The 20,765-nt window shown below is 33.8% G+C and overlaps 1 protein-coding gene across 5 annotated transcripts in view; it reads right to left on the bottom strand.

Annotated features, from left to right (window-relative positions):
* Positions 1 to 20,765, bottom strand: part of Jak2 (Janus kinase 2) — a 137,072-nt gene that overhangs the window by 1,926 nt on the left and 114,381 nt on the right. For all 5 annotated transcript variants that reach the window (XM_058571450.1, XM_058571452.1, XM_058571449.1 and 2 more), the window contains 4 exons: positions 13,220 to 13,409; positions 8,574 to 8,698; positions 8,238 to 8,410; positions 2,069 to 2,186 (listed from right to left, as the gene is read on the bottom strand). In XM_058571450.1, the coding sequence (XP_058427433.1) occupies positions 2,069 to 2,186; positions 8,238 to 8,410; positions 8,574 to 8,698; positions 13,220 to 13,409 (606 nt within the window). The remainder of the gene's footprint in view (positions 1 to 2,068; positions 2,187 to 8,237; positions 8,411 to 8,573; positions 8,699 to 13,219; positions 13,410 to 20,765) is intronic.

Raw genomic sequence — 20,765 nt, 5'->3', positions numbered from 1 at the left:
TAAATGGGTATGGAACCTCTTTAATTCCATTTCCACAACTTTTCTTGAGAAAGGCCAGAAACACATAAACTAAAAATGTATTACTTAAGGTTTTTTTTCATTGTTGTTTTTAACACATCTTATTATATTTTAGTCGAAATGAAAAGTTGAATGTAAAAGGGGACATGAAAAAAGAAAATGCAGGATGAATATTTAAGCATAAATGAAATGCAGAGGAAGTTTCCATATGCTAAAGATCCATAAAATTCTGAATTATAAGTTGGAAAATATTTACAATAAACATATCATGTTTATTTTAAATACAGAGAACTATTATAAATTGGTAAGAAACATTACCAATGCAAAAATAGGCAAAGCATAGAAGAGACAATTTACACACACACATACTTTAAACATTCAATAAATACATACTCAACACACCAATAAGAAAAATGCAAGTAAAATAAAAAGATAACAACTCTCATATCGATTTCACAAAATTACATAAAAACAATTGCTAGTATTGGCAAATAATAAAATGTATGTCCCTGAGCATTGCTGTTAAAATATAATCTTGTACAATTTTTCTTTATTATTTTGAAATGATTTAGAACCTTTACAAAAAGAAAGCTTTTACTAGCTCATGACTTTTCACCTATAATTATACTTTTATTCTAATAAACATAGATAAACAAATATTTATGTAGGACTGTTCATTAAGTTCACTTAAGTATTATATTGAAATGTTATGTAAATAAATGAAGATTAGAAAGCGTCCAGAAATATATACCCTTATGATGGAATTCTACTTAGAAATTAGTAATGATATTTTTAGTAAATATTTCTTAATATAGTAAAATACCAAAAATGTAATAATGAAATAGCAGGATAGCAAACTGTACATTATAACCTTAGTTTTATAAACCAATACATAAAATTTAACATTTGTATATAAAATAAAAAGAGGCCAAGAAGAAAATATATCACAATATTAATGTGGTTGTTTCTGAGTAATTGCATTAGAGATGACTTTTATTTTTCATATTTTCCTATATTGAAAACAAATCTGAAATGAACAGAAAAAATTACTTTGAAAGATTTAACTGGAATGATTGAGATTATTAAATTTACTTAAAATAATATTAAGAGATGCTTTGGCTTGGATGTAATTTGTCCTCTAAAGGGTCCTAGGTTAGAAATTCGGTCCCCAGTGTGGAAGCATTAAGATGGTGGAATCTTTAAAAAGTGGGTCATGGAGGTCATAGCCCTCTGAATGGGATTAACCCTAGAAAGGGATTAAGGCTGGTTTTACAGAGTGTTACTTCTCCTGAAAGCAAGTCATTTTATAAAAAGAGCAAGACTGTCCCCTCCTGGCTCTCTGGCTTCAAGTCCTGCCACATGATCCTTCAGCAGGCAGCTAGTTCCCTTTCTTCTAACCTGTCATATTGTGACACAGCCAAGGACTCTCTCACTAGAGGCTGAACATATGGGGCATCTTGATATTGAATGGGACTTTTGTCCTCCAAAACTATGAGCTAAATAAACTAACTTCTTTTCTTTTCTCCTTTCTTCTTTTCTCTTTCTCTCTTTTTCTTTCTTTTTTTCTTTTTTATTTTGATACTACAGAATTAAAGTCCCAGGTACTTTAACACTAAACTACATTCCAGTATTTATGTTTTTAAATTTTGAGACAGGGTCTCACTAATTTTCTTAGGGCCTTGCTAAATTGCTGACATTGGCCTAGAAATTACAATCTTCCTGCCTCAGTTTCCCAAGGTGCTGGGATTATAGGATTGTACCAGTGAGCCCAGCAAAACCTTTTTCTTTAAAAAGTACTCAGGTATTTTGCTACAGTAACAGAAAATGGACTAAGAAAGAGATTATACTAAAAAGTATTCTAAAACATCCTTTGACAAATTTTAAGTTAATTTAATGAATAAATTTAGGGTTAATTTGTTGACAGCACCTTACAAGTTAGCAATTAAAGGCTCTAAAATGAGCCCTAGGCTTATTTTTATTCTTTAGGTAATACCTTTCTCATGTTAGGGGAAAAAGAAAAAAAGAAAAATACATTAAAAAGCAAACTGACCGCTGGCGGACTTTTACTCTTTTCAATGTATGTGAAAAGTTCATACAAAACCACTCCAAAGCTCCAAACATCCGAGGCCACAGAAAACTTGCTCTCCGTTAGAGATTCTGGAGCATACCTATACATGGAAAACATTTAAAAAGACAGTTATTTATGTGTCAATTCTAGATTTTGCCAACAAAACATTACTTGTTTGTTTGTTTTAAATTTTATAGAAAAGTGTTAACATAGCAGGCCTGAGACTGACATCTTGGAAGGACCTCCTTGCAATGTTGATCCTCGACTGGCACCGGGGAACTTAAGATTTCAGGAAGGTTTCTACAATTCCCTAAACGATGAGCACCTTATTTATGTCTAAAGTATTTATGCAAAAAATGTGGTTTATGTTCACATCCGCTTTTCTTATGGGACTCTGGAATTTTGGTATGTGCCAGGCATAGAGTGCTATGTAACCATTCCTAATAAAAAAATCTTGCATTCTAACGAGCTTCTCTGATAGACAATATCTCACGTGTTGTGGTCATTTATTGGTGGAAGAATTAAGTTATGTTCTATATAACTTTACTGGGACAGAAGATGGAAATTTGTGCCGGCTTTCCTCCAAGCTTCGTGCCACACACCTTTTCCCCCTTTGTTGATTTTGCTGTGTTATTCTTCCTGTAATGAATCATACTGTGAACAGGACTATATGCTGAGTACTGTGAGTGTTCCCATCAAACTGTAAAGCCTGAGAGTGGTCTTGAGAATCTCTGACATACACAGATAAGGAAAATCTAAAGAAATTTATTTCTGTCTCTATGATCAGCTCCAAGGTCAAATGCAAAATACCTTCTAAAAACTGAAAAATAAGTGTTTATGCAAAATTTGGGGTGAGAGGGGAAAAGAAATATAAATTTAAGAATAAAAGAATGATATAAAGTTTCCATCAAAAAGAAAAAGTGTTTCTGTACCTTTTCAAATGTTGTGACACTGGTATTAAATTTGAGTGCATTTAAAAGATTACTATAGTTGTTATTTAAATGTCGATATTTACCATAGTCAAGAAAATAATTATTCATAACTATCTAAAATTTACAGAGAAAAATTTAGCTATTCATTTAAAAATATCCTAGAGAAGGCTGGGAAATATAGCTCAGTTGGTAGAGTGCTTGCCTCATATGTACAAGGCCCTGGTGTTCAATCCCTAGCACCACACACACACACACACACACAAAATATATATATATATATATATATATAGTTTTAAGATTTCTTTTAATAAGTATATACACACAAAACGTTTAAAAACCAATTATTTAGATTTCTGAAAAAATCTACCTATGTAGCTGCTTCTCTGCTCTTTGCCTCTTCTTAATGTATGTCCACTCTATAGCATCAGTCTTTTGGTCTCAGGATCCCCCATATGCTCTTAAAAATTATTGAGATTCCCCCCCCAAAATTTTTGTTAATGTGGATTATATCTACTGATATTTGCTAATATTAAATATTGATATTAAGTATTAAAACTAAGAAAATACAAAACTATTAATTCATTTAGAGTAAAAAAGAAACCCATTACATCTTAAATAAATATGTGAGAAAAATATGATTTTTAAGCATTTTTTTCAAATCTCTTTAATGTTTGGGAAATAGAAACATGTCCTGTAGCCTCTGGAAAATTCTACTACATATTCATGAAAAAAATGAGAGTGAAAAATTCCAATTAAATCTTCATATTATTATGACTTGGAGCTCTACAGCACAAGTAGAGCTTTATACCTAAAATATGAATTTCACCATGTTGTTCATCTGTATAAATTTCACACCTTACACACTTGTCTACTATGTAAAGTCTGAACTCTACATGATATATGAGGCTACTCTTAGGTCATTTATGCTGCTCTAACACAATACCTGACACTATAATTTATAAAAAACAGAAATTTATTGGGAAGTCAAAGATCACAGTATAGACAGGCCCAGTTGTTGCAATTGATACATCCTTCAGAGGAAAGAATCATCGTGTCCTTACATGGAAGAAGACGGAAGTTCCACAAGAGGAACCAAATGCTGGGAAAAACCTCCTTCCTAAGAGCCTTAATCCCATTCCCAAAAGAGCCTCCTGTCTTAATCATCTCTTAAAAGCTTCCCTCTTAATACTATTCACATTGGCAACACCTAAATTTTGGAGAGCACACACAGGCCATACCAGTGCTCAATCTCTTTCTAGCCCCAATTACATCCTGTTTGTTCTGTTATTATGCCTGTCACTTGTAAGCCCTTGATTCTTTTGCTCTTATCAATTTCCTCATTGTCTATGTGGTAAATTCCTCCTAATCAATATTTGAAATATCATTTCTTAGTTGTCATCTTTTTTTTACTCTTCTCTTTACTTAAACACTTAGCAGAATTATTTGTACCCTTGTGTTTTACCATTATCTTCATTGTTGCACTTCCATACTGCATGAGAGTGATTTGATTATATATTTGTGTTATGGTTTGGATGTGAGGTGTCCCCCAAAAGCTCATGAGTGAGACAAAGCAAGAAGGTTCAGAGGAGAAATGATTGGGTATAAGAGTCTTAACTCAATCAGTGATTTAATCCCCTGATAGGGATTAACTGAGTGGTAACTGATGTGGTGGAGTGTGGCTGGAGGTGGCGGGAATTGGGGTATATCTTTGAGTATATATTTGTATCTGGCCAGTGGACTCACTCTCTGCTTCCAGATCACAATGATGTGAGCTGCTTCCCTCCGTCACACTCTTCTGCCATGATGTTATACATCACCTTGAGCTCCAAGAAATGGAGCCGGCCTTCTACAGACTAAGACCTCTGAAACTGTGAGCTCTCAAACTTTTCCTTCTTTAAAATTCTTCTGGTCAGACCTTTTAGTCACAACAGTGAAATAGCTGACTAAAACAATTTGATTTTTCCTAAATTATGAGCTCTTAAAGGGAAAGAATTATAGATAGTAGGCCTGTCAGCTCAATGAGCCTGCCATAACAAACTTTTCCTTTTACTCAACCTTACTAGTAAAGGACAGTTCTTTTCTGATGCTGATCCTATATTCTCAAATTCCTTGCATGGTTAATTAATGTCTATTACACTGAATTCATTAAGTTTACACAAAGTTTATCCAAATCATTGAATTTTCACATAATTAATTGCCAATTAATTCCATTTAACTTCTTAATCTCCCACCCTAGAAAATGAAAAATGAAGAAAAAAAAAGAATGAAGTAAAAAATAAATTAAATTCTGGTATCACTTGGACATGACCAAAAGAAATGATCATGTAGATGAGTCTTCTAGTTTCGTACATACTCTAAAAATAATTAAATGAAGGTATTGCTAACAATTATCATGAGGATACTCCTTAAAAATTGTTTTTAAAATTATGAAACAATTTAAATATATATAAATTAGGACATTAAACTACCATGTACCTCTCACTCAGCTAAACTCATCGTCTCTTATTTCATATATTACTCTCCATCTTCCCTGCTACGGAATTTATAAGAAGTGAATTCCAATATGACAATATTTCAATTTCAAGATACATTTCCACATCTCTAAAAGATAAGAATTCTTCTTTAAAAATATTCATAATACCATTATAAATTACACTTCTGTGGAAATAATCAATTTGTTCTAAATCATTGGTATCTTTTTACCTGACTTTTCCAGAATACCAATTTGTAATAGATGGTATCAACTGTAAAATTTACAGTTACAAAAAAAAATGAACATAAGTAGCACATATGGATGATCTATGAACTTAGCAGTAACAAACCAAACCATTACTATCTTTCTACTTATAAACACTATTGTTTGCATTAGCACTTCTAATTTTTTTTTATTTCTTACATACATGAGAATAGTGGAATGCATTACAATCATAATTATCCATTCACAACACAATTTTTCATAACTCTGTATATAAAGTATGTTCATGCCAAATTATGCCATTATACATGAGCTCTCTTATTATTATTATTTTTGCATTACAATTCTTAATACACCTTTATACCACAATTTATCATATCTCTGATTGTATATAAGGTATGTTGACACCAAATTCACATCTTCATACATGTATTTTGTATAATGATGAGGGTCTCCTTCCACCATCCATGCTATTCCCCTTTTCCTTCCCTTTCCCTCCCACCCCTATTCCCTATCTAGAGATAATCTTCCACTCTTGATTTCCCTTCCAATCGCATTTTGAATCATCCCCCTTTTATCAGAGAAGACATTCGGTATTTGTTTTTTTTTTTGGGGGGGGGGGCGTTGGGGGGGGGGATTGGCTAACTTCACTTAGCATAATCTTCTCTAATGCCATCCATTTCCCTGCAAATGCCATGATCTTATTCTTCTAATTTTTAAGTCACATATAAAAAGACTAAATAAAACATACTTATCTAAAATAAATAAAACCCCTCCTTTAACATTAATATCTGACTCAAATGACACTATCTTAATAGTATTATTTTAACAGATAAATAAAACAGAATTAAAGTCTACTTTTGGAATGTATACAAAACCAAAACAAATGATTTCAAAGTTATCCCTAGAAAAATGAAACATACCATAAAAGAATGAAGGCATAAAGTAAAAACGTTTCATCAAAGCATCTATCAACAGAACATTTTTTAATGTGTATATAGCACATTAAAAAATGAGGGTTTAATGTTCCTCAAAATAATTCACAATTTTCAGACCAATAATTATCTTCAGCTTCAAACTGTTATAATCTATAAAAATAATCAGTTAATGCCAGACTGTACACTACCATAGTTAGGAAAGCTTAAGAGCTCAAACTCTAGAATCAGACTATCTGGTTTAAATCCTAGTTCTACTCTGTACCAGTCACATACTAGTGGGCAAACTATTTAACTTATCTACACTTCAGTTCTTTCATGATTAAAATGGAGATGCAGGCTGGGCACAATGGCACATGCCTGTAATCCCAGCGGTTCAGGAGGCTGAAACAGGAGAATTGAGAGTTCAAATCCAGCCTCAGCAACAGGGAGGCTCTCAGTGAGACTCTGTCTCTAATAAAATACAAAATAGGGCTGGGGATGTGGATCAGTGGTCAAGTACCCTCGAGTTCAATCCCCAATACAAAAAAAAAAAAAAAAAAGGAGATGCAGGTAGAGGAACCCTTATCTAAAATTCTTGGGAACAGAAGTGTTTCAGATTTCAGAATTTTTCAGATTTTGGAATGCTTATATAAAGTATACCAGTTAAGCATCCTTATTCTAAAAATACGTAATTTAAAGTGCTCCAAAATTTGAAACTTTTCAAGTGTCATGTGAGGGCTAAAAGATTTTGGATTTCAGAATTTTGTAGTAGGATTCATTTTTATTTTTTTCTTTTGGCAGTGCTGGGGTGTCATTAGCCATCTATGGGCTGTGTGTGGACAGTTGTGCAACACAGCCTAATTGAATAGGGAAATCTGATGTCTGGGAACTTCCAGCAGACATTTCCTCTGGTTGACTGCCCAGATACATTGTGAGCCTTATTCAAGCTCTGCCAGGTCCCACACAGCACCTGAGATGGGGTGACCTGCTACAGTCACACAACCCCTCTGAGATGGATGTGACTTATTAAGATGTCAATCAACCTGCTGACTACAAGATATCATGAAGCCAGACTCCCCTCTTGAAACCTTCCCCCTGCCTTTTATATACCCCCTTAAATAAACCACAGGAGCCATTTTCTATTTGTCTAGCTCCAGCTCATGTGTGGACTGCATCTATCAGGGCTCCATCTTTAAAACTGTCTTTTCTGACTCTATCTTTTGTTCTTTACTAATTATTCTAGACTTTAATTTCTCAGGAGGCTTATCCCTCCAAGCAGGCAAGAATTCCCTGGTGAGATGCAAGACACCCCATCTTATGCATGCTGGATGAGTGTTCTATCATTGTGCTACACCCTCAATCCTTTTTCAGAGCATTTTGGATTTTCAAATTTGGGATACTCGGTATGAATTCTCCAAGGGCTGTTATGAAGATTAAGTAAGATGATCCATGAAATGCATTTAACCCAATGTAACACATATGATAAATGATTGCTACTATAATAAGCAATATGAAACATTATTATATATAATAATAATAGTAACAAGAATGTTTGAAGTTTGTGCTTTAAAATTTCATTTTATAATACTGAAATAGACTGTACTCACCAGAATATGGGACTTTCACCAGGTTCTTTCACTTTATAGTATTCTTTGTCTTGTGGCAAGACTTTAGTTAATCCAAAATCTCCAATTTTAACTCTGTTCTCATTCTCCACTAATATATTTCTTGTTGCTAGATCTCTATGGATATACCTTTTTGTACCAAGATACTCCATGCCCTATGAATAAAATAACATTTTGCTTTCAGCTGATTGCATAGACCTAATTTAAATGACTTCATCCTTATAAATTCCCTTTGTTAGCTAATAAAAAGTCTAGAAGATTTCTTAATTACTTCAATATGCTCTTCATCTACAAAAAAATAACAAGGATATTAGGTACCTTGCATATCTGAGATGTGTACTGCAGAAGTTTCTTGTGATCTATTCGTTCTTTATGTTTTTGGAGGTAGTCTCGTAAACTTCCATATGGTAAATATTCCATAATTAATCTTAGATTACGCCGTCCTTTTAATGTACAAACAGAACATAATATTTTACGTTGCTTTATTTTACTTACTACTAGAAAAAATATATAAATAACTTAAATAAATGTAAAATTATGTCTATGATGATAACACTTCATTATAACAAAGGTAATGTAGTAGTTAAGAGTTACTTAGTTAAAAACTACACAGGGTTTTTTTTAAAAACCCAAGTTTTGGGAACAATAATTAAAAATATGTTTTAGTCTTCTATGTTTACGTTTTAGTCTTCTTCTAAAATAAGTTGATAAGGCCTCTCAGAGTCACCACTTGCTGAGTGTGCATGCGGAGGACCGAGCTAGCTTGCAATAAACACCTCTTTGCTGCTTGCATCGATCTTGGGTCTCTGGTGGTCTTTAGGGGTCCCGAATTTGAGCATAACATATGGTGGCTCGTCCGGGATCCCCCTAATAAGCCTACCCAGACACCCCGATCGAGAGGTGATAAAAACCCAGCCGGTAAGTAAACGCATTGCCGATGTGTAAGAAAATGTACTCTGGTTGCGTGCAGGTCCTGGTTTTGTGTTGTGTGGTCGGCAAAAAGTCCAGGTGGACGCACCGAAGGGCAGCCGAGGGGTTTTGTGGGAGACGTCCCCAGCCCCTTTCTGAGTTCTGAGTGGATTGCCTGTAGTAAAGTATTTTGTGAAGTATTTTGTAGCTGATGGATCCGCGGTCCGCCTGAGCCTTTAGTTTCTGTGTAGCAATCCATGATGCGCTGCGAATTCTGTGGCTGTGCTGCGAATTTTGTGTTATGTGTGTTTGTTTCTATTGTCCTGTCTGTCTGCACCCCAACACCCTAAAGAGAACTAATCTCCCAATATGGGGTCATGAGACCCAATCTGAAGGGGATGCTCCCTCAATCTGTTTGTCTGAAGGGAAGGCCCCAGTTGGCTTGGGGCCAGCACCCACTTTCGTTTTTTTGACAATCTGAAAAGGGAATCTATGTCTTTGTGTGTCTTTTGTCTGTGTCTGTGTTAAGTGTGATGGTATTGTTTTACTTTGGACAGATGCAGAGTCCCAAGTTCCAATCTGCCTTAGATGTGTGGAGGTAACTTTAGCTAAATTTTAGCCTAAGAATGTCCCTAGTATGCTTCTCCTGTAAGGGACCAAAAGTCAATAGAACAGCTTTTCTGTTCTCACCTTTTACACCCCTTTTAGCTGTGTTTTAAAGAACTTTGATAAACTTTATTCCCCTTTGTTAAGCGAGATTAGGGAAGCAGTGTTTTGTTTTCTTCCCTTAGTTCGCTTGAGTGCACCCACTGCAGAGGGAAATGCCTGCTGGGGATCTAAGAACTTTGATACCTCGCTTTTTCTTTTTCACAAGACCCTGTCCTCATTATTAAATTGGCATTAATTGGCTTCAAGAGCAGGAACCGAATTTTCAGTCACAAATTTTGGCACCCCAGAGGGAACTTTAGAGGAGTCCCCACTCTCCCTTCTTGGGGAAGCCTAGCACTGGAGACAACTGCAAGCAGAGGATTAATCTTTTGGGAGCTGACTACTGAAAAGTTAGGAGATATGGAGAGTGCCTGATGCCTGGGGTTGGACCAAATTAGAGGAACTAATCCTGTAAGTAAAAGGACTGAGGGACTCCCAGCAGCTGCCAAAGTGATTTTGCTTTGGGGATCTCCCTCTTCCTTACCTGCACTTTAAGGATTACTCCACCTCTGTCTACTTAAAAAAGGGACAATGAATGCAGTAATGTGTTGATATTATAGATTGTTTCTTGGGGATGATCTTGGCTAAATGTGTATCTAAAAGATGATTTTTTAATTGTAACAATCAGGTATCTGAATGGGTTTCTAAAGCATTGCACAATCTTGCAGTTAAAAGTTGGGTTTAAGTAATTGTTTAGTTTGTGATTTCAGATAGTTCATGCTAGAAAACTTAAATACTTACGAAGGAAAATTAAAGAACTCTACTTCCAAGTTGGCAAGTAACTCCCAATCATTTAGTTTTATTTTTTCATCAATTTTTGAACTGGGTAGCCTGAAAAGATTTCACTAGGTGTACCAGTACATTAACTTGGGCAAGGATAATAAATTATGATATGATATCTGTTCCCCTCAGTGTGTAAGATTCAGGAAAAGAAAGTGTTGGATTGGGACATTGGTCTGGCTTATTGAAATGACATTGAATAGCAACAATCTTGGAAATTTTCAAAGCTTAATTTTGGATATACATGGTAGTGTGTGGTTCTCTTTTGAAATTTTTTTCAAGTGATTTAATGTAACTTAATACTACTTTAGGAACTTCAGAACAAAGGAAGTAGCTTAATGATCCTGAAGGAACTTCTTCTGATGGTGGCTTTTATATTATCAAGAAAGATCCTATTTTCAGTTTTGTGTGAGCAAGTTTTTCTAGTGTAGAAAGATGTAAAGGTATGAAATTTTGAGAATTGCATCTTAAACTTGTATCTTAATTTTCAACATCCCAACCTGAAAATTGTGACTTATGGTTAAAATTCCTTAGGCATGAGGCTTCTCCTCAGAATTCCAGTTTTTCTTGCTCCTTCCAGACCTCAGGCAGGATTTAAATTGAAATGCAAATAGAAGAAGCCTGGAGCTCAGTAGGAGACAGATCTGAGGCCCAAGGAAAAAAAAGAGTAAAAGTGCCTTTTTACCTGAACTCAAACTAGACCAAACCAAAAAGTAAATTGTATGGTATTTACTGTTAGGTTGGTGGCAGCAACTTGGTGGCAGTGACTTGGTGGAGACTTAGTGGCAACTTAGAACAAAGCAGCCCGCGCTGCTTTGAACATCAATCAGATGCCGGCAGAAACACCTGTCAATCAGCCAGATCTCCTGACTAACGCCTGTCCAATCCTGGAGTTCAGCCAACTCCCCTGACCAACTGCAAGGAGGCAAGGGACACTAGAGACACCTTTTCCTGTCCCAAGCCCTTCCCTTCCTGCTGTAAGCCCCATAAAAGTCCAGTCCGGTCAAGCTTCCACTAGGTTTCTCCTCAGACCCTTCCCCTGTCCCCTCTGTGGGTCTGATCGAGTTCCGCCCGGGAGTGATATCTCAATAAAGCCTGTTCAGTGGCCCTTTTAAATCTGCCAACTTTGGTTGCTGCCTGCCCAGCCTGATCTGACATCTACTAATTACTGGCCAGTCATCTTTTTTAGGACTCTTGCTTTTTCTTAGATTCTGTATTTTTTTTTTTTTTGAGCTCATGATTTTGATCCTACAGACTTAAGTTAATGTTTTTCTGATAAGTTCTATTTTCGATCAACTGTGGACTTTTTTTAAACATTTCGATGGAGATTTCAAATGAAAACAAAAAAGCTACAAGGCCTTACTATTACTATTACTATTGTGTTATGTGTTACACTTGTGTTATGTGTTGTATGTCTGTATGTGCTTATGTCCATATGTAATGACCATGATATAAAGATTGGCAGATATATGAGGAGCGCTTATAAAAAAAATAAAAGAATGGATCCAAATATCTTTGATTCGCGTGATTCAAATGGTTCAATTTAAATTGGGTAAACAAATAAAAGTAAAGATGTCTTTAAATTTTTATAGGTGTTTAAAAAAAAGGACACTAATAAAATGTTGGTGTCTATGAAATAATCTGCTTAAATTCAAAAATTTATAAGTATTGTTTCAAAATGTGAACAGAAAAGAAGATTAACAGATGAAAAAAATTAAAAGCGTCTAGGTATGGATTTAATAGAGGAAAAATGTGTTTCTGGATAAGAGAGTCTCTATGATTAAGTAAATAAGAGGGTTTAAGTAAGTGATAAAAAAGGTCTATATAAATTGGTTATAAGTGTAAGTTTTTTTTTTTAGCAAGTAATCTTAAAAGAAATTAAAAAATATATAACTATGGTTAAACAACAACTGTTATTTTTCAATATTGTACTATGTTATTTCTTTAAAAGCTAAATTTGGTTAATATAAAAACATCAATGTAATTGTGGTGCTATTAATGTGTTCATATCTTCCAGGTATACAAGTGTGTAAGAAAAAAGAGCATTATATCAAGCTGGTGTTCTAAAATTGTATGGTAATTTTAGGCTTAAAAAACATGTTGGAGATTTATTTATATCATTTGTGTTCTATAACCGGACTTGTTATCAATAAGATATGTAAAGTTCTATGTTACTTTTTACACTGAGATACAATTTAAATGTATTTTTAAATTAATGAGAGCCTAAAAAAAATAAGTTGATAAGACAACTTTAATTTTCCTCATTTGTATTGAACAAAATCATGTAATTTAATAATCTTTTGATAGAAAATATAAGGAAAGATTTTTTTAAAAAAATAAATTCTTGTTAAATTTAAGCAAGTGGTGAGGAGAATGATTAATCAAGCCAAAGACTTCCTGTAGTTATAGCCCATGACTACCATGCACCATCTCTATAGTATGTATCTGTCTATGGGCATTGTCATTGTCATATGCTAAGTCCAGATCTTAAAACATTAAGTGTTTTGATTACCTAGGATGTCAAAAACAAATCTTCAGTTTAAAATAGGTTTCAATGTTCAACATACCAGCACTGTAGCATACTCCTTTGTACTTTACAATGTTGTCATGCTGCAGAGATTTCAGGATTTCAATTTCCCTTTCAAAGTCTCTGAGATGCTCCTCAGTACTGTGTTGGAGTTTTTTTACAGCCACCACTTCCCCAGTGTTGTCCTGTAGAGGATCATACCGGCACATCTCCACACTCCCAAAATTACCCTAAACAACACACTCCATTAAAATAGAAATCTCAAATTTTTCAGACAAATTACTAATGAATTCTAATTATACAGGAAATCCTAGTAGCTGGAATTAGTAGACATATCTCTAAGCTAACATTAGGCAGATTGCAGAGCAAGAAAAGGAAATATTATCTCAACAAGTGGGTAGTAAACCTATATATTTAATTTTTTCAAAAGAAATTATATAGGCTAAAATGCAAACTATTTCAAAAAGACATTTTAAAAAAGGATAAACATTAATTACTAATTAATTAATAATTTTAAGCCAAAGGACACGCCAGAGAGTTATTATATTTCTGTAACTAACTTTCAGAAAGAATTTCTTCAGAATGTATCTGTGATATCATCTAAGTGATCTGGATGAAATAAGAGTCTGTTACAAACTGAATGCCTACACTGTCTCAAAGTTTACCAGGAACCCTAATCCCCAATGTGACTGTATTTGGAGATAAGGCCTTGTGAGGAAGTAATGAAATTTAAATGAAGTCATTAGAGTGGGTCCTAATGTAAATAGGCTAGTGCCCTAAAAAGAGCTGGAAGAAACACTAGAACTTTCTATCCCATGGGAGGACACACTAAGCAGGTGCCTTTGAAAGCTAGAAAAAGACACTTCACCAGAAAACAAACTCTGCTGGAAGTTTTATCTTGGATTTTCTATCCTTCAGAATTGTGAGAAATAAACTGTTGTTTAAACTACCCAGTCCAGAGTATTCTGCTATAGCAACCCAAGCACTAAATACAGAATCTGATCTATTTAAGAAAATAAATTTTTAACTTATGGGGATGTTCCTACATTTTTTTAAAAGAGATTAGCCTTTAAGAAATTCATTCTCCTTTTACTTAGACTCAAGTTATTTATGTAGAATTGGTATGTCAACATATAAAATTAAAGTATATAATTTGTATATTAATCAAATTCATGTATTTTGAATATTACTGTATTCTTAAAGAATATAGTTAGTTCTTGAGCTACAAGACTATATGAGTGACTAAATTTTCAGTTATATACTTGATGTCAATTTTTTAAAAACCAAGACCAATGTAGGCTCAAAGTTAGATCTCTATTTTAGAGAAGGAGCCATGTGCTGCTGAGGAGAAAGTATATTCACTTGTTGATGGATGGAATATTCTATATATATATGTCTGTTATGTCTAAATTATTTATTGTATTATTTAGTTCTATAGTTTCTTTATATAGGTTTTGTTTGGAAGATCTGTCTAGGAGTGAGAGAGGTGTGTTAAAGTTGCCCAGTATTATTGTGTTGTGGTCTATTTGATTCTTGAACTTGAGAAGGGTTTGTTAGATGTACACAGATGCTCCATTGGTTGGAACATAAATATTTATAATTGTTATGTCTTGCTGATATATACTTTCCTTAAGTAGAATGAAATGTCCTTCTTTGTACCTTCTGATTAACTTTGACTTGAAGTCCACTTTATCTGAAATGAGGATGGAAACCCCTGCATGTTTTCACAATCCATATGAGTGATATCTTTTTTCCCATCCTTTCCCAGTCTGTGGATGTCTTTGCTTATGAAGTGAGTCTCTTGGAGACAGCATATTGTTGAGTCTTGCTTTTTAATCCAATCTGCCAGTCTCTTTCTTTTGATTATTGAATTTAGGCCATTTACACTCAAGGTTATTATTGAGATATGATTTGTATTCCCAGTCATTTTGATTTATTTCTAGTTTTTAATTTGACTTAGTTTCTCCTTTGGCTGAATATTCCTTTAGTGTAGTTCCTCCCTTTGCTGGTTTTCATTTTTTTTCACTTCACCCTTATGGAATACTGTGTTGAGAATTTTCTGTAGTAGAGGCTTTTTAGTTGTAAATTCTTTTAATTTTTGTTTATTATGGAAGGTTTTAATTTCATCTTCAAATCTGAAACTTAACTTGCTGGATATAAAATTTTTGGATGGCATTCATTTTCTTTCAGAACTTGAAATATATTATTCCAGAACCTCCTATATCTGAGGGTCTGGGTTGAGGAATCAGTTGAGATCTGAATTGGTTTCCTCTTAAACATAATTTGATTTTTTTTTCTCTCACAGCCTTTAAGATTTTATACTTATTCTTTGGGTTACGTATTCTCATTATAATGTGTCTTGGTGTGGGTCTGTTATAATTTTATACATATAGACCATACTTTATGCCACAAAGCAACTCTTTGTAAATACAAAAAAAAAAAAAAAAGGAAATAATACCCTGCATTCTACCAGATTACAATGGGATGAAACTAGAAGTCAAAAATAAAATAAAAAATAGAAGCTACTCTAACAAATGGGAACTAAATAATACATTATTGAATAACAAACAAAAGGACAGTAGAAGAAATCATGGATGAAATTTTAAAAAATTCTTAGAGGTAAATGACAACACCAGAACAACATATCAAAATCTCTGGGACACTACGAAGGCAGTACTAAGAGGCAAGTTTACTGCATTGAGCTCATTCACTAAAAAAATAAAAAGTCAACAAATAAATGACCTAACATTACATCTCAAAGCCCTGGAAAAAGAAGAACAAATCAATATCAAAAGCAGTAGAAGATAAGAAATAATTATGATCAGAGATAAAATCAGTGAAATTGAAAAAAAGAAATAATTGGGGAAAAATGACAAAACAAAAAGTTGGCTCTTTGAAAAAATAAATAAAAAAGATAAACCCCTAGCAATACTAACAAAGAGAAAAAAGAGAGAAAACTCAAATTACTAAAATACAAGATGAAGAAGGAAATGTCACAACATACACATCTGAAATTCAGAAGATAATTAGAAACTATTTTGAAAAATTATACTCCAATAAAATAGAAAATATCAAAGACATCAACAAATTTTTAGAGACAAACTGAATGAGGAGGTCATACACAATTTAAGCAGATCAATTTCAAGTAATGAAACAGAAAACACCATCAAAAGCCTACCAACCAAAAAAAGCTCAGGATCAGACAAATTCTTAGTCAACTTCTACAAGACCTTCAAAGAATTAGTACTAATACTCCTCGAAGTATTCCATGAAATAGAAAGGAAGAAAAACCTTCCAAACTCATTCTATAAGGCGAATACACCCTCATACCAAAACCAGAAAAAGATACATCAAGGAAAGATCAATATCCTTGATGAACATAAATGCGAAAATTCTCAATGAAATTCTGTCAAATCACATATAAAAACATATTAAAAAGATAGTGCACCATGATCAAGTGTGGTTCTCCCCAGTGATGCAGAGTTGGTTCAACATATGCAAGTCAATAAATGTTATACATCATACTAATAGACTTAAAAACAAAAATTATATGATCATCTCAACAGATGCAGAAGAAGTATTCGACAAAATACAGTATCCATTCAACTTCAAAACACTAGAAAAACTAGGGATAGTAGGAACATACCTCAACATTGTAAAAGCTATATATGCTAAACCCAAGGGCAGCATCATTTTAAATGGAGGAAAATTGAAAGCATTCCCTCTAAAAACTGGAAAAAGACAAAGATGTTCTCTTTCACCATTTCTATTCAACATCATGCTTGAAACTCTAGCCAGAGCAATTAGAAGAAAGAAATTAAAAGGATACAAATAGGTAAAGAAGAACTCAAACTATGACTATTTGCTGATGACATGATTCTATATCTAGAAGATCCAAAAAGTTCCACCTGGAAACTTTTTAAACTAATAAATGAATTCAGCAAAGTAGAAGAATATAAAATTAATATCCATAAATCAAACATATCCCTATATATCAACAATGAATCCACTGAAAGAGAAATAAGGAAAACTACCCCATTCACAATAGTCTAAAAAAATAAAATATCTGAGAATCAATCTAACAAAAGAGGTGAAAGACCTCTAAAGTGAAAACTACAGAACACTAAGGAAATAAATTGAAGAAAACCTTAGAAGATGAAAAAGACCTCCCATGATCCTGGATAGGCAAAATTAATATGGTCAAAATGACCATACTACCAAAAGCATTATACAGATTTAATGCAATTCTTATTAAAATCCAATGACATTCTTCATGGAAATAGAAAAAACAATCATAAAGTTCATTTGGGAAAATAACAGACCCAGGATAGCCAAAATAATCCTTAGCAAAAAAAAAAAAAAAAAAAGTGAAGCAGGAGGCATTACAATACCAGACCTTAAACTATACTACAGAGCTATAGTAACAAAACACGGTATGGTATTGGCAACAAAACAGACAAGTAGACCAATGGTACAGAATAGAAGACACAAAGAAAACCCCACATAAATACAGTTATCTCATACTAGACAAAGGTGCCAAAAACATTCACTGGAGTTTTCTCCAGCTTATTCAACAAATGGTGCTGGCAAAACTGGAAATCCATATGCAGTAAAATGAAGTTAAACCTCTACCTCTCAGCCTGCACAAAAATCAACTCAAAGTGGATCAAAGACTTAGGCACTAGAACACAGTCCCTGCACCTAACAGAAGAAAAAGTAGGCTCAAATCTTCACCATGTTGACCTAGGATCTGACTTCCATAACAAGACCCCTAAAGCACAAGAAGTAAAACCAAGAATCAATAAATAGGATGAATTCAAACTAAAAAGCTTCTTGTCAGCAAAGGAAACAATCAATAATGTGAGCAGAGAGCCTACAGATTGGGAGAAAATCTTTACTACATGCACCTCAAATAAAGCACTAATCTCTAGGATATATAAAGAACTCAGAAAACCTAACACCAAAAAAAAAAAAAAACCAAATAACCCAATCAATAAATGGACTAAGGAACTGAACAGATACTTCACAGAAGAAGAAATTCAATCAGTCAACAAATATATTAAAAAAGTTTCAACATTTCTAGCAATCAGAGAAACATAAATCAAAAATAAACTGAGATTTCATGTCTCTCCGGTCAGAATGGCAATTATCAGGAATACAGGCAACAATAAATGTTGGCGAGGATGTGGTGAAAAAGGTGCACTCATACATTACTGGTGGGAATGAAAATTGTTGCAACCACTATGGAAAGCAGTATGGAGATTCCTCAGAAAACTCAGAATGAAAGCACCATTTGATCCAGCTATCCCACTACTTGTTTTATACCCAAACTACTTAGAATCAACGATACTACAATAACGCAGCCATCTCAATGCTTATGGCAGCTCAATGCACAATAGCTAGATTATGGAACCAACCTAGGTGTCCCTCTATAGAAGAATGGATAAAGAAAATGTGGTACATATAATGGAATATTACTAAGCTTTAAAGAAGAGTGAAAGTATGGTATTTGCCAGTAAATGCTTGGAGTTGGAAAATATCATGCTAAGCAAAATAAGGCAATCCCACAAAACCAAAGGCGGAATGTTTTCTCTAATATGCGGATGCTAATTCACAATAAGGGGATACTTTAGGGAAGAATAGAGTTACCTTAGATTAAGTAGAGGGGAGTGAAGGGAGGGGAAGGGAAGGAATATGGGGATAGGAGAAATAGTAGAATGAAACAGACATTATTACCTTATGTAATACATATACATACACACACACACACACACACACACACACACTCACACATGACTGCATGACCAATCTGATTCTACTCAGATTCTACTCAGATATATACTCAGAAAAATGATAAATTATATTCCATCTATGTATAATATATCAAAGTGCACAAATACATATCACTGTCATGTATAACAAATTAAAACAAATTTTATTTTTTTTAAAGTTAGATCTCTAGTTACATAGTTTGAAAGGCCATAGAGAAGTGGTTAAAACCTGATACTCTCCAGTCAGGCAGACTGGAGCTAGAATCTTGGTGTACTATATATTCCCTTTGTGACCTCAGACAACTCACTTACCTCTGTGAATATGTTTTTTCCTTTTTAAAAATGGAAGATAATAAAATATCTACTTCATATTACCATTGCCAGAAATTATTCCAAAGGGTGCTTATAAAAAGCAAAAGTGGGAAATAAGAATTTTATATCCTTTCCCCTTACTTAACAATGTTAAAAATTTTATTTTCCAATAACATTATATATTCCTTGAAAATACATATTTTCTTGATTTTTAATTATTGTATACTGTTAGGTAAATATACTAATTTTTAAAATTATAAACAATGTACACTAAGATAAGATTTTAAAGCACATTCATGTCATTGCAATGATACACTTATTCATAAATATCTGTGTACAACTTTACAGAGGATACTTAAGAATTAGCTGTTCAAAAGATAGGGGTATTTCAAAGGCCCTTCATATCTACTGCATCAGAAACTCTCTAGAAAAGTTTACTAAATTCTGTTATGATGAAAAGTGGGAAAGTGTTTATCCTATCTTTGCTAACACTGGCCACTATACTTTTTTCTATTGTTTGTCAATTTGAGTGACAAAAATCAATCTTGCTGTTTTAATTTGGAACACCTCCATTTTCTTTTAGAAGAATAAGGGGAAGCCAAATGCTGAGGGCAAAGACAGTAAGTAGAATAGAAAACCAGAAGGGAATGGATGGAACCAAAGAAGAAACCATGTAAGGGAGAATAAAATAACCATCACTAAAAGAATCTTAAGTACCTAGTCTGGAAATTAGTTCTAAATGGAGATAAACATTTATAACTATTTTTTTTTCTTATAGCATTTGAGAGAGAGAAGCTTAAATAAGAAAAAAATCAGAACTGTATTTTCACTATACTAGGAAATAACCGGGAAAGTGAATCTGATAGTCAAGGGGAAGAGGGTGATATAACTGCAGATATATGTGAAAGTAATTTCAGTAGTCCACCCAGAAATCTACTCAACAAGGAAAGGAGTCAGTTAAATCTAGAAGGTGGCTAACAGGCTTTAAAAGGAGGACAGTGTCAGCTGGGCTTGATAGTACATGCTGTAATCCCAGTGACTTAAGAGACTGAGGCAAAAGGCAAAAGCCTCAGCAATTTAGCAACATCTTGTCTCAAAATTTTAAAAAATGAAAAGGGCCTACGGTTTAGCTCAGTTTTAGAGCACCATGGTTTCAATCCATACCATTAAAAAAAAAAAAAGAGGAAAGTGAGTGTCAAAGATATTAGCAATACCCATGCTATTTTTTTAGTGTAAATTGAGAAGAGTCAAAAGATACAAAGTAGAAGCATCTGTTGGTAATTAGACGAGGAGACTTCAGGTTCTGAAATTCCATCAGCAAGGTTATTATAGGGGATTACAGAGTTCAAAGTACTCTCATCTAATACAGACACAGGGTAGGAAAGTTGAGAAGTTTTAAAAAGGCATTGGTTGGGCATTCATGCAGGAAATAAAGTGAAGAAAATAATGAACACCCAAAGTACTCAAGGATTGTGAAACAAAATGTTAGCCAGTGATGGTAAG

This window comes from Marmota monax, unplaced genomic scaffold (assembly GCF_021218885.2).
Source record: "Marmota monax isolate L192 unplaced genomic scaffold, Marmota_monax_Labrador192_F-V1.1 WCK01_AAM20220418_F8-fsc00277, whole genome shotgun sequence".
NCBI classification, from domain to species: Eukaryota; Metazoa; Chordata; class Mammalia; order Rodentia; family Sciuridae; genus Marmota; species Marmota monax.
This window is presented reverse-complemented; position numbering and strand designations above follow the sequence as displayed.